This window comes from Paroedura picta, chromosome 4, assembly GCF_049243985.1.
Source record: "Paroedura picta isolate Pp20150507F chromosome 4, Ppicta_v3.0, whole genome shotgun sequence".
Taxonomy (NCBI): domain Eukaryota; kingdom Metazoa; phylum Chordata; class Lepidosauria; order Squamata; family Gekkonidae; genus Paroedura; species Paroedura picta.
This window is the reverse complement of record NC_135372.1, coordinates 109,491,368-109,505,770: the sequence shown is the minus strand read 5'-3', so window position 1 is coordinate 109,505,770 and position 14,403 is coordinate 109,491,368. Positions and strand designations below refer to the sequence as shown.

At 38.2% G+C, this 14,403-nt stretch overlaps 1 protein-coding gene across 9 annotated transcripts in view; it reads left to right on the top strand.

Moving 5' to 3' along the window:
• The window catches only part of TRIM33 (tripartite motif containing 33), a 68,025-nt gene extending 55,458 nt beyond the window's left edge, over positions 1-12,567 (top strand). For 7 of the 9 annotated variants that reach the window (XM_077334969.1, XM_077334968.1, XM_077334970.1 and 4 more), the window contains 6 exons: positions 101-447; positions 1,831-1,954; positions 4,131-4,205; positions 4,685-4,837; positions 7,450-7,500; positions 7,583-12,567. In XM_077334969.1, the coding sequence (XP_077191084.1) occupies positions 101-447; positions 1,831-1,954; positions 4,131-4,205; positions 4,685-4,837; positions 7,450-7,500; positions 7,583-7,795 (963 nt within the window). In that variant the 3' untranslated portion in view covers positions 7,796-12,567. The remainder of the gene's footprint in view (positions 1-100; positions 448-1,830; positions 1,955-4,130; positions 4,206-4,684; positions 4,838-7,449; positions 7,501-7,582) is intronic. The other 2 variants (XM_077334971.1, XM_077334976.1) reach the window with 1 other exon arrangement.
• The last annotated feature ends 1,836 nt before the right edge of the window (positions 12,568-14,403 follow it).

Below are 14,403 nucleotides of genomic sequence, written 5' to 3'. Positions count from 1 at the left end.
GTAGGAACAAGAGGCAGGTAGTGAAGAGTAGGAAACCTCACCCACCCACCCCCACTTGGTGAAACCCTCTTAAGAGTTTTATCTTGTGCCTTTATTTCAGCTCAGCAGTCCTGAGAGCAGTTTGACGCCTCCTCTTTCCACAAACTTACATCTTGAAAGTGAATTAGAGTCACTAGGAAGTATAGAAAACCATGTTAAAACTGAACCAGCAGACCTGAGTGAAAGCTGCAAACAGTCGGGGCACAGCCTTGTCAATGGCAAGTCTCCAGTGCGCAGCCTCATGCACCGATCAGCCAGGACTGGAGCAGAAGGCAATAACAAAGAGGATGACCCCAATGAGGACTGGTGTGCTGTGTGCCAAAATGGCGGAGACCTGTTATGTTGTGAAAAGTGCCCCAAAGTTTTCCACCTCACGTGTCACGTACCTACTCTCCTCAGTTTCCCAAGGTATTTTGTTTAAAAAGCTGTTGATTTATACAACAAGAGCTTCTGGGGTTATTCAGAAAGTTAGCATCTAAGCAGCTTCTGCCCAGGACAACTTTCATGTTACAGGCAGTTGTAGATTGCATCTCTGTGCAAATTTAATAGTCCCATAAGTGTCAAAATACTACATGGAGAACAGGCCAACATATCTTAATTTAGGGGTGTGCATTTGGCTCATCCAAGCTGAAAAAAATACCCCCCAAATACCGTATCAGTATTTTGAGGATATTAACTCAGCCAGATTTTTTTTTGCTATATTTTCAGCTATCCAAAGTGGTCCAATCTTTTTTAAACTTTACATACTGCAAATTTGGTGCCTCTGCCTCAAAAAGCACACCTCTCCTGAGCTCCACATACTCCTGGATTGATGGACAAAAAGTTGGCATTTTCAAATATTTCCCAAATCTGAATACTCTACCAGTATTGAGATTCGGGAAGGACTAATATTTTCAGGTTTCAGTATACCCGAACCCAAAAAAATACTGTTTGGGGTTTGTTTTTGTTTTTTTTTGCTCATCCCTAATCTTGATTTGACTGTACAACTTGAGTGTATTAGATGCCTCTGAGTGGCTCTTGGGTGAGAGGCCAGTGTCTTCTTATCTGAGGCTGGTGAGCTCTGCCTTGTAGCATGATAAGAATCGAAATTTAGTGGCCCCATTTATGATTCAGTGGGAAAGACCTTTTACACTTTAATGTTTTCTGTTTCTAGTTTGTCTTAGATTTATAGATAATGGGAAATAATCCAATATTGCATATAATATATAAATAAGTGTGTGTGTGTGGGGGGGAAGTTACTCTATTTACCTGGAAAAAAGTGTTCCCAAGAAAAAGTGGGGACCATCCAAAATTCACACGTGAGTTAAGTTAAATCCAGCATTTAAAAACAACAACAACAACAACACCTTTTTGTGTAATTTTTATTCTGTGGAACCATCTTACATTGAGGTTGTTTTCCTTTTGTGTAAATACAGTACAATTTTTGAGACTCACTAACGGTAATGACTGGGGAAGGAAATGGCAAACCACCCCATATTGAGTCTGCCATGAAAACTCTAGAGGGTGTCAGAGGGTCAGACTTGGTGCTTGCACAGGGGATACCTTTACCTAACCCTCATATAGTGATGCAGGAACAACTCAGAATGTAAACACGAATCTTAATCAGACAGTTGTTAGCCAAGAAGGTGAGCTTGTTCATTTCAGGCTTATTTGCATGCATAGGATTTGATTTCTATATTTGTTACCTCCAAGCCCTTTGAGAATCTCAATATTTTGGTTCATTTGTTATGGCTGTAGTTTTTTTGAAGAGTTCATAACGCTAAGAACTCATCTGATTTTTTTCCTTTTTAGTGGAGAGTGGATATGTACGTTTTGCCGAGATCTAATGAAACCTGAAGTAGAGTATGATTGTGACAATTTGCAGCACAGTAAGAAGGGGAAAACTGCACAAGGTTTGAGTCCTGTGGACCAAAGGGTATGTTTCCTGTAATGCATCTGAAACTAGTTCTTTGTAGCAGCATAGTGCATGCTTATGGTTTTTCTTCTGCTATCCCTGCCTTCTCTCAGATTAATGTTAAATGAGTAACTATCACAAATAAAATGAGCAACTATCATTTACTTCAGCCAGTGCTGTGAGAATGCAGATGGTGTGAATGCATGCAGCTGTTGCATTGTTTTTGCTTCCAGTAGGCAAACTTGTTCTTAAATCAGTCATCTGTTCAGCAGCATTTGGTTTTAAGATGTTTTCTGTTTCCCTTTCGTTTTGTGCCCTTTTCGTCCTGCACACTTTGATCTGATGATCAGTTCTGTTCCCTTTTGTCCCTTGAATACTTTCTTCGCCCTAAATTTCTGGAGCTGCTTCTGATTTCAACTTATAATGTGATGTGAGATTGTCCATTGTGGCAAAAGAGTATTAATGTTCCTAGAGAGTAACTTGTTTAAAATAACTGTTGTATTTTTATATTTTGATGAGGTTCATACTATTCCATGCTTTGAGATGATACTCTTGGAAATACTCTTAAATGTCCAAAAATGTATAGAGGAGCATGACCTGACTGAATGTACATGAATTTTAAAATGATTAGATTGCTTATTCAGGTGATGAATACCTGAAATTGGGCACATAGCTTGATTATGAGGACTGCCTGACAATATGAGAACATTCTACTTAGACATGAGCTGGGGACGGGATTTCCTATGACAGCGAGACTATAAATGGTTTTTACCCTCCCCAAGATAATTTTTGCTAGCTTTGACTGTTGTTTGTCTCTAGACTGTTTTTAACGTCAGTAGCCTTATAGAACTACTTTATTTTATTTTTTAAAAAATTTATTTAGATTTTTATACCGCCCTTCCCTACAGCTCTGGGCGGTTTACATAAAACATTTAGCTTGTTAGTGTGGCATATCTATGAAGGGACTATCAAGCCACTTTTTTGAGGAAAATGGGAGAAGAATAATCATGGATAGTTTGGTATCCAGAGCTTTCACAGCTTAATGATGTAGGTTTGTTAATGAAGTTGTCTGATGAGGGAAAGGGGGCTGTGGCTGTGGCTTGGCTGGCAGAATGTGCCAGATTCAAACCCGGCATCTTCAACTAAAAGGATCACGTGGTAGGTGATGTGGCAAACCTCCCCCTGAGAGACACTGCTAGTTTGAGTGGACAACACTGACTTTGATGAACCAATTGATTACAAGCCAGTTTTTTGTGTGTAATGTGAACAACAACCAATACAGACTTCTGAAATAAGTTGCCATATTATATGATGACCACGAGTGTATATAGTCTTCAAAAGTATTACAGAGAATAAGTCTCTCATGAATCATGATGGATATGAAAGGTACCTTTATGTTCAAAGTTATCATGTTTCTGACTGCCAGATTGTAGGAACAGTCTGACTTTCCATAATGCTTTGCTTGTCTGCTTCCCTGAGGCATCTAGCTTACCACTGCTGAAGGAAGTGTATCGGACTAGCCAGACAGACCTTGGTCTGACCATACGTGCTTAAGTTTTGGTGGTTACTGAATGGAGCACCATACATAAAGGGAATGTGGAAATGTTCCACAGGCATTAAAGGGGATCTATTTATTTAAAACATGTATTTGCTGCCTCTCCATACTGCTCTGAGTCCCCAAGGTGGAAACATGTAAAACTCCTTGTGCATGCATACAAAACTGGCACAGTTTCATAGTTGTTGCCATCCCACTTTCTGAAAGTGACTTTAAAAGTCAACAGCTGGAATGCAAAGACCTATTTTAGTGAGCTCAAGGTCTGTAGCCCAGTGGGATTGTTTTTGAACTTGAAACAATAGATTCTTTATGCTGTGTTTCAGACTGCTTTTGAAACTCCCCTTGATTGCAAAGGTTGTTTGGCCTGTGGCATGTAAGACTTCTGTTTTGAGAAATGTGAGTCCAAAGCCCTGTTGGCCTGAGTGCATGCTTCTTTGAATCCTGGCAGTAGACTTCAAATAGCAAAACTTGGAAGTTGTCTTATAACCTGAGGAACTCCTGCAGAATAAGAAGCATATTTGTTTCAGCCACAGTAAGACTTTGTTGAACCTTGCCTCCACTAAAACTGCAATAGGTGAAAACTTTAAAACAAAACATAGGAAAAATCTACAAGAACATTCATTGTGTTTTTTTCCTTCTAAGAAATGTGAACGCCTTCTCCTTTACCTGTATTGTCATGAGCTGAGCATTGAATTCCAGGAGCCAGTCCCAGTCTCGGTGAGTCAGCTATTGCATGTTACCTTAAAGATGATAAAATGGCAATTGTACTTTCAATGAGTCTGAATTTGGAATGAACAGCATTTACCTGCTGCACTTGCTATATCCAGTAATGGCCCTACATTGGGGCTGCTCATTTGTTCTGTGTCATTTGAATAAGGGTAGCTGATTGAACTAAGGAATTCATAATGGGTTGAATTTCACAGACCTGTCCATCGACTTCAGGGAGCCTTTTCCTGATGCAAGAGTGTCTCTTGTGCCAGAGGAAGGTGCTATGGCTACCAGAAAGGATTCTGCAGACTCCACTGTCTACAAATAAAACTAGGGAGCCATTTTCTGTCTAAAAGCATGAGAAGCAAAGTAGAATGAACTTCTTTCTTGAAAGTGAATGTTTCATTATGCGAGATATGAGATTTCTCAGTACAACTCTGCCCTGTGACTTTGCTGCCTTGTGACCCCAGTGCATATTTTCTCGACAGATACCCAACTACTATAAAATAATAAAGAAACCCATGGATTTATCAACTGTAAAAAAGAAACTGCAAAAGAAACATTCCCAGCACTACCAGACACCTGAAGACTTTGTGGCAGATGTACGGCTGATCTTCAAGAACTGTGAAAGGTTTAATGAAGTATGTTAACTTCCAACCAGCAGAATTCTTTTGTTTAATACTGGGATTTCATTCTGCACCTGTCCCACACAGATCTCGGTTGGGGCTGTTTCTAAGTTTTCTGTTTGTATGGAACAGAGGCAGTCTTATGGCTGGGTCATCAGAGAACCACAGTGGTGTATTGGTTAGAACCAGACTTGGATCTGAGAGTCCTGCTTGGATCCCCACTCTGGCATGGAAGCTTACCGGGTGACATTGAGCCATTCCCTCTGTCCTTGCCTAACCTAATTCACAGTGTAATTGATATGAGGATGCAATGGTGGAGGGGAGAATGATGTTGGAAATCACTTTGGGTCCCCATTGGGGAGAAAAGTGAGTATAAGGATCTAAATTTTAGAAGTCATATTAAGCCCCAGTATTTACATCGTCCATGAACTCTTCTCCCCTCATGACCTTCTTTGTGTAGGCTCTTGATCCTTTATAACTTGCTGGGCACAATAAAGGTGGGTGCATGTAACAATTACCCCCATATTAACTGATATGCAGTCTGCATGCCAGTCCATAGGCAAATAGGACCTAATCATTATAGTTTTTTCAGTTCAAACATGCTGTATAGTATGATTAATGATAATGGATAGACTGTGAATGTTGCTGCCTGGGAAAGAATCTATCATTTTATGCTGCCTAAATGTCTAGCAAATAGAGACTGGGTATGAATCATGGCTTGTGTGTGTGTGTGTGGGGGGGGGGGGGGTTGACAGGTTGCTGTCTGATCAGACAAATGAAATTGGACTAGGCAAGTTCCTTGTCAAGATTATTCAGGTTGTATGACAGTAACCATTTAAAGCTTTGAGCAGCTGTGTGAAGTCATTAAAATGTCAGAAGTTACCTTATTTGTAAATTATAGCAAACATCTATTCATTGCACATAAAGGATTTGTGCTTACACAATTCAATGATCTGTAAATGAGAAATGATAGTTTGGGATACAACTTAAAAAATTATGGAGGATACCATTATTTGTAGCTAGCTATAATGGTTAAACAGGGTTTCACATTTAAAGTTCGTAGCCTTCTGAATATCAGGGGATTGAATTAGTATCTTCATGTCCTGACTCCAAACTTCCTTACTGTTGGAAGCAAGATACTGGGCTAGATGAATTTTCAGTCCGATCCTGCAGAGTTCATTAATGTCTCCCTGATATGTAAAACATGATGCCAGACAAAATAGCTTGAAAATAGCAAAACAAGGAAGTCCTCCAGGATTTTGCTTCTTTTTGCCACGCCAGGGTGAGCTTTCTGCTTGCAAGGCTCAAAAACCTTTCTTGTTACGCCATATAACATAGAGCCCTTAATAGAAGACCCAGGATCTGTCAATGTGTCAGGCAAGTAATCTCTGGGAAAGGGCTGCACTATGTGAGTGGCTAGCCACTATGTAGCAGCCTGAATTCTTCAGATGTACACTTTCAGTGCATGCTTTCAGATGCACACCACCAGACTTGCATCCTGTGAAAAGCTGACTTGAATCACGAAGAAAGACAGTATAAATCTTGTAATAAATAAATTGTATGCCTTGTGAACTCAATACGAACAACTTAAAATAATACAAAATACTGGAGGATAAATAGAGATGGATAGTGAGGAAGTTAGCATGGATACCTCAGAATATTTCATCCTTTCAGACAGATTTGAAATAGTATCCTTTTTAAAATTTGCGAACCTCCCTCTCAAGAGCAGTTTCTGAAGGAGGAGCTACAGCAGCCTGCAGCGGGTGAGGCAGTGTCAAAAAGTTTGTTTTTTCTAGCACTTGCACTAGGATCCATTCCTCCATCTGCTCAGTTTTGAACAGGATGAAACATGTGTGAATTCTGTATAATTTTTTTTATTTTAAGGTGCGTTTAAGACAGCACTTGCTTTCTCTTACATTTTAAAAGGACTGATTGATATTTTCTGCTTGTTATATTTTCTGTGTTCCTGTTTTGAGAGGATAAAGAACAGAAGGCTTTAACCCCCACCCCAATAAGTCAACCATGCATTTATAACTTGTAAATTGACCTTATGTGGAAAACTTGCATTTCTCATATGCTGATTTAAGGAATAGAAAAAGTATTCACTGCGGACCAGAAAGGACCTCTCTTGCTCTTAAGGGCAGCAATTCCAACTCTAAAGGAAAAAATGCAAGAAATCTGGCTCTTTTGTTACCTTTGTAGACATTTGTCAAATCAGTTTTCTCTGTATTTTTAACATGTTGGGATTAACACTATTAAAGTTGGAAAAGACCCAACAGGTGCACATTTGTGAGCCTTTTCTTTAGTAGAAGTTTCCCCGGGAGCCCTGAGGAAATAACAGGATGCTGGGCACCAATGAGAGAATTCTCGCCTCAGTCTCCTGTATAAGATGGCTGAGAGCTTAACAACGCTGGGCTTCCATGATTGGGATCCACATCCTCACCGATCCCATGAAGGGTGGCCTACTGTAAACGCAGTAACAGAGCCTGGTGGAGAGAGTCACCTCTACGTCACTGAATTTTAAAAATAAATTGGTATGGCTAACTTCAGTCATCCAATCCTATGTGGTCTCATAACTTTAGAAGGGATTATAATTTCCTTTTTTTTGACTCTGGTATCCTTTTTAGATGATGAAAGTTGTTCAAGTTTATGCAGAAACACAAGAGATTAATTTGAAGGTAAGCGTTTCAGACCATGCACACTTGCTGAAAGAATGTGCATTACCCAATGGGTGAATGTCACTGTCTTTTTACTTTGCAGGCTGATTCAGAAGTAGCACAGGCAGGGAAGGCAGTTGCATTGTACTTTGAAGATAAACTTACAGAGATCTACCCAGACAGGACCTTCCAGCCGTTACCTGAATTTGAGCAAGAGGAGGAAGATGCTGAAATTACAGATGACTCCGATGAAGATTTTATCCAGCCTCGTAGAAAACGTCTAAAATCAGATGAGAGACCGGTGCATATAAAGTAACCTGATTAAAATGGACCTAAACTATTGTAAAAAGAAAAGAAAAAAGAAGCAAAGAAAAACATATTTAAGTGTTCCTGGGATATTATCATGCCTTCAGTGGCCATCTTGATGAAGCTGATAGTGTTCAGACAGTATTAGATTACAAAAAAACATTTATGCAGAAATATTCTTGTCACAAAGTGGGGAAAGCTTTTTAAAGCTTTTTTTATTGTTTTGGATTTCCTTTTCCACAGAGAATGCCCTCTCATTTCTCAGATACAGAGGTGCAGAATGAAGATAATGCAGGTTTTGTATGATATTTGTACAGTCAGTGAACTCTTTCACTGCTTACTAATTTCTGCAAGACTGGACCAAGGCAGTCATGCTTCACTTTCCATGCAGGTTTGCAGTCTTAGGCTGCACTCAACCTTCCTCAAGATCATCTTCGGGCAACCTCTAATTGTGAACTGGATTGTGTTTAATCATTGGCTCATCTCAATGGTATTGCGAAGACCGTATTTCATGTTGGTCAAATAGCTAGGTTCTGCTTTTCTTTACTGGCCCTGTGCAGAAGTACTGTAACTTGATCATTAAACCATATTGAATTGGAGAATGCAGGAGTGCGAGTTCTTCATACAGGTGGCATGAAGTATGGTTCAAATTAATGCTTTTCAGTAGGATTGATGGTATTGAATGGAAGTCATATGCACACAACATTTAATTTTTCCCCTTAAGAGGCAAGATGTTGACTGCAATACTGGTTACATAGTTTTTAGTATTTTAAGAATTAGACTATGACGTTAATAACTGGTGACTATCCAGTCTTCCCTAATATCAGTTTCTGATAGATCAATATCAGCAAACAATAACTTTGTCAATTACCAAATGTGTAAAATTTCCTGTATTCACGCTGTCTTATTTGTAAATAGTGGTACTGTAAAATCTTTCAGGACAGCAACATTTGCTGTGCTGTTTTTAAGCTAATGTGTATTCTTACTAATGTTCCTAATCAAGAACAGATTTGTAATATGTTGTCTATTTCTAAAATTGTGTTCATAGTTTGAAGTTCTATATTGTTTTGTTAGAGCTACTCAGAGTTTTCTTCAGAAGCAGCTTAAGTGAAATATCTAAGGGAGAAGACAATGAGCCCACTGAAAACAGAGTCACTTGTCCATCCTTAGGATGGAACACAGACTAGTGCTAGTTCCAGTGGGAGATAACGTGAACGTAAGCAGGTTCTTCACTTCTGCCTTGAAGGCAACATTAAGGGCAGAAATATCTCTGCATTGTTGTAATTTAGCTCTGAACAGGTAAAAATCCCTCATATGTTTGGCCTAATCTTGATTGTACAGCACCCAGGGATTCAGTTCTAAGTCCTTGTACAGAATATTTTTGTTATGCCAATCTGAATAAATGCAGACCATATTGAGGTGACCAAAATATAAAGTTTGCTGTGAAACTGGGATTCTTTTGGGTAGCAAATGGCTAAATTTTTAACATGTGTAATGACCATAATTCATCATGACATGTAAATCCATACAGGAGAGATGAATAGCTATTATTGCACAATATAGTGACTCAGTTATGCTCTACAGAATTTTAATGTAAATGTCTGTCTTCATTTTCCATTTCAAAACAAAGTAACAGTGTAAGACAGTATGTGGCTAAGATGTGAGAAAGGAAGTGCATGGCTTTTGACTCAGTTTCTTAAACAATCTTTAAAATAGCCATTAAAGCAGAATCAAATCGAAACTGAATTCTAGAATTTATCAAGTGGACTCAAAAGACATTTGTCTAGCAAATGAATTTTTAAATTGTCTGTACTAAAACATAGTGGATAGTTGTCCTATATAGTAGCCTGGTCAAATATTACTTTCCCTACTAGAAATTCAACACAGTAATAATGGACGTGAATCTTCAGCTCATGCCCACTTTTCCCTTTTCAGTAAACAGAAAACTATTCACTGTGGCCTGCATTATGATTTATTTATGGGATCTCGTGACATCAAGCTCCACCTATCCAATTTGGGTATGGGATCATGACATCGGGGAATTCTGATGGCCAAATACTCAGCATAAGCCAGCATTAATGTTTCCTTTTAGATGCATTTCGGGGTAGAGTGTGAACCTGAGACTTCATCTCTTACTGTGTTGGCTTTCTAGCCAGTTCTTTTGAAAGTTTTTTGTGTGTGCTTAAAATTGAAATTCTGGAAAACCAGAAAAAAAAATACTAATAACTTCATTGGGAGAGAGCGTAACATGATTGTGCATCGTATTTTCTGATATGGCTTGGATTCCATTCAAATTTGTGCCATTAAATTTTCGAGTTTCTCTGGCACCTAGAGATCTGTCCTCTGTAGAAGCTGGTTTTCCACATTGCCCAAAAGTTGCTATCTGGTTGTCAAATTTTTTTTGAACTATCCTCTCAGTACTGTTGGGCTAATTCCTTGTTTCCATGTTACTTATAAAAGTAGATCTTGCTCTTCTGGGGAGTTAACTAAAATTTAATAATCTGCTATATCCCCTCCTACAAGCAACATTTGGCATTTGCCATGGTTTGATTTGTGCAGCCTTGCAGAGCTTAGTACTGAGAGAAAATGATAGTATTCTCAAATTGTAAGGATACTTCTATTTTGTACAAGACAATAAATAAATAGCCTTCTCAAACAAGTTAATTTTTCGTTGCTTTTTCCATTTGTTATCTGAAAAAGGCAGTAGATAATCAGATAATTCTGTACAGTTACCATATTCTGTTTGTGATGAAAGATGTCTGAACCAGATGAATATGTCCATCTAGGTTTCATTCATTTTCCCCAAACTGATGATTCAGTCAGCCAAAGTAACTTCTCTGCCATCCTATACATCCAGCCAGTGGCAGCTCAGCACATTTTTTGTTGAAACTGTGTGCAGTCAGGAGCAGCCGCCATTTGGCAGGGTGCTTGTGCAATATTTCAGCTATAATGGGGTTGAGAACACAACGTATGGTAGAGAACAGATTGATAATAGTTAGTGGGGCTTCCCTGGCACGTGATATGGGTTTACCTGTGCTGCATAATTACAATGGAACTGATGTATAATGTGGTTCCAAGACAATTCTGTCACTTAATTGGACGCTTAAACTCTGATTTTAAATGTTGTTGTAAAAAAGAAAAAGAAAAAAAGAAATCCAATCTCTCAGTTGTGTATGTTCCTAAAGTTTATGTTAATCCAAAGAAGAAAAAGGCAGTTTGCTTTGAAACAGGAAGGACAACTGTACAGCGTGCTGACTGTGGACTTCTCAATTACCTCAGCAGGTCCCCTGCCATGTAATTACTAGTGATTAGTGTTAGTTTAACCAGCTAAGTATATTCAGGTCTTAATTAACTGTACCCTGGAATTAAGTGTCCTATCATATACTATTAAGGCTGAGATACTATCCAAAAAAAAAGGGTGTGCCCCCCCAGCTTTTAAGTAGAAATGCTGTTAAATGTAGATAACCTTTTTCATATGAAGAGATTCCCATTAATGCTGTTTGGAGTGGTATTGACTGATGGCATATTCAGCACTGGATAGATAACGTGGAATGTTTTATAAACATTTCTGCAAGCCACTGCAACCAGGCAATATTTTTTGAACAAATCACCCCCAATTTTCCATTCTGTTGTATAACTTAGTTTATTAGCTAACCCTGTTTAAGGTAATGGCAACAGTATGTTGAAGTTGACTGTGTAAATTGCTGGATGTAGGCTTTCCCCCCTTTTTCCTTCTCTTCCTTGGAAAAAGCAATAAACTGCTTTGTCGGTTGCCTCTTGGCATGGCAAGAATCCTTTTTTTTTGGGGGGGGGGGATAGTGGTTTTATAGGAAAGTTTTATGATGTGTATTGCCCAAGCCTAGCTTTTAAAAACAAAACAAAACAAAACAAAACAAAACAAAAGTGTGCGGTTATAGTGTGGCATTTTATTTTAAAAATTGGGGAAAGTTAACATATTTTTTAAAGAAGTAGGTGTTCTAGTAAATAACGGAAGTAGTTTTCTAAAAACTTTATATGCCACAATTTACATAGACCTATTTCAGATTAATGAACAAGACCTGTGATGTCAGATCTGGCCCACCACACTTTCCTTTTTCTCAGTTGTATGCACAGAAACGTCATCTGTCATAGCTGTTTGTGTTCGCCTACTTGTCCCCTGGTTTTCTTTTACTGATATGTCTGAATCAAAATAGTTTTTCAAAAATTGTAGTTAATTTGGTTCTTAATTTGGTAGCTGAGTTACAATAACAAAATGCAGTTTGCCCATTTTCTATTGGAGTGCTGTTTTGCAGTTGAGGAGCTGCTGCTTTCGTTTACCCTGTTTGTGACTTTGTACAAATAAAATGCAAAGAATTTTATAGGTCTTTTCATTTGTTTCAGCATTTCCCCTTAGTGTGAAATGAATTTCAAAATGGAAGATGATGCATGTTTGTTAAAGGCCTGCAGATGTGGACATTTCTTCAGTTCAAAATGCCATTAAACATGTATATAACAGGTCTTTAAAGATTTGTGCAACCGAAAAGCCTGTTTTAATTTTATATGTAAACATACAAATCAAACGGTTTGGTTCCCAGCATTCTTAATTTCTTTCTGATAATTAAAACTGGTACTTTTTGCACACAGTTAACTTTACTGATACTTCAAAAAGAAAAAAGAAAAAAAAGTGCTGTTTTTGTGGTATTGTATTCTCTGAATATTTAATTTTTTAAACAAGTTAACGTTCCTAATTGTTCAGTTCCTGTGTTTTTGGCTGGTGTGTAATAAAGGCATTTTCTCCTCTTTTACATGATTATTTAATACATCTAGCAGCCTGTAAATATTTCTTGTTATAAATGCTCTTGGAATGTGGTGTAGCAGTTGTACTAGAACAGTTTTAAGAAGCATTGTTTGAAAACCACTTTGTTTTGGTTATTTCTATTAAATTAGAAAAGGAAGAATCTTTCAGATGGAGTATTCTTTTGTAAGCTTCTTTCCTCAAAATATGGGTGACTGTTTTGGAGGGTCATTGGCATGATGATTATTGGTATGGAAAAGTGAAAACCAATAGTGGGAAGCATCTTCAAAAATCCTTGATAACAGAGATTCTGGATTTAATATGTCACTATAATCAGTTGCAATTTGCATAATTTTTGTTGCTGTTTCTATGCTCTTTTTGTTGTAAATTGATGCAAAAGTAACTTTTCAAAAATATAATTTTTCTTGACAAAATTTAGCATGAGGGATAAATGGGGCTAGAGTTTCCAGAAGAAAAGAACAAAACAAAAATGGGGAATGACAAGGGCGAATAATTGAATTGACCTAGACAGCTCCAAAATCTGCTTTCTTTCTTACTTAAAAATGGACACATTTCTATATCATGGGTTTGAGCTTAGTGGGGAAAGCTTTCAATATGGGGCATTGGATTTTTTAAATTATATTTTAATGGAAGCTTTCTTAGACAAAAGTGCCTTTTAGCTTTGGATTCTCGAAAGCCAGTGATTTGAGGACTACCATTAGGAAATCATTCTGATTCTTAAAGGCTTGTTTATTATGTCAGCCATGGGGTGTTGCAGAAGATCCCATTCTAATATGTGTCTGCGGTTCAAGTGGGATAGTATTCAGGCCATTTTGCCAACCACCACTCCTCTGCTGGGCATTGTGTGGAAGGATCACTAGCAGCCTGAGATGTAGGGTGGAAATAGTTTTAGTGCTTCTATTTTCCCTTAGCAAAATTTCCATTCAGCAAGTTTCATTGTATGACAAAATCACAGCCAATGGATGCCATTGCCAATACAATATTAGGCAAATATGGCAGTTTTGAAGCTGTAATTGTTTTTCAGGTGATTATGCCAAGAAATTCATGAGAATGCATGGTATGTTTTATTGATGTGAATGGAATGTGCAGGTGGAGTGAGATAAAGCTACAAATACATGCATTAATCCTACTTAAAAAAAAACCCAAGTTTTGAATTCACATGATTAAAGTTGCCTTTCCATTGGAAATTTTAGGTAAGATTTTTATTTGACCTGCACAGCAAATCTAATGTGGAAGTAGCCAGTAATGCGAGTAATGCTACAAAGAGAGAGTGTGAAATTGAGGTCCCCTGTGGCCTATGTGGAAGAGTTAAAATCCGTCGAAATACATGGGTAGACGTTCATGGCTATGGAATATTGTACACAATGTTTTTTGAAAATATTGCCTTGGCAGCAGCTGCCTCCACTGCACAAGGATCTTCACTGTCTGACTAAAGGTGAGCTGTGGCAGCCCCTTTATACACACTGGATGCACACTTTTCTTGGATGCTTTAGGATGCTTAGGGCTGATCCTGCGTTGAGCAGGGGGTTGGACTAAATGGCCTGTATGGCCCCTTCCAACTCTATGATTCTATGATTCTATTTATGGCTGACTCCACATCTTTGTGGCAGCACTCCCCTATGTCAGAGCTCCAGTAATGCCTGCAGTCTCTCAAGGGTTGGGGACCTCTGATATAACTCAATGCAGTCATTAATGTGGGACATCTGATAACAGTGTTATAGGTTTAGGATTGTAGATATTAACCAAGTAAAATCTAAAATGAGAAGAGCTGTTTTTTGTATCCCACTTTACTTCCCAAAGAAGTCTTAAAGCAGTTTACAATC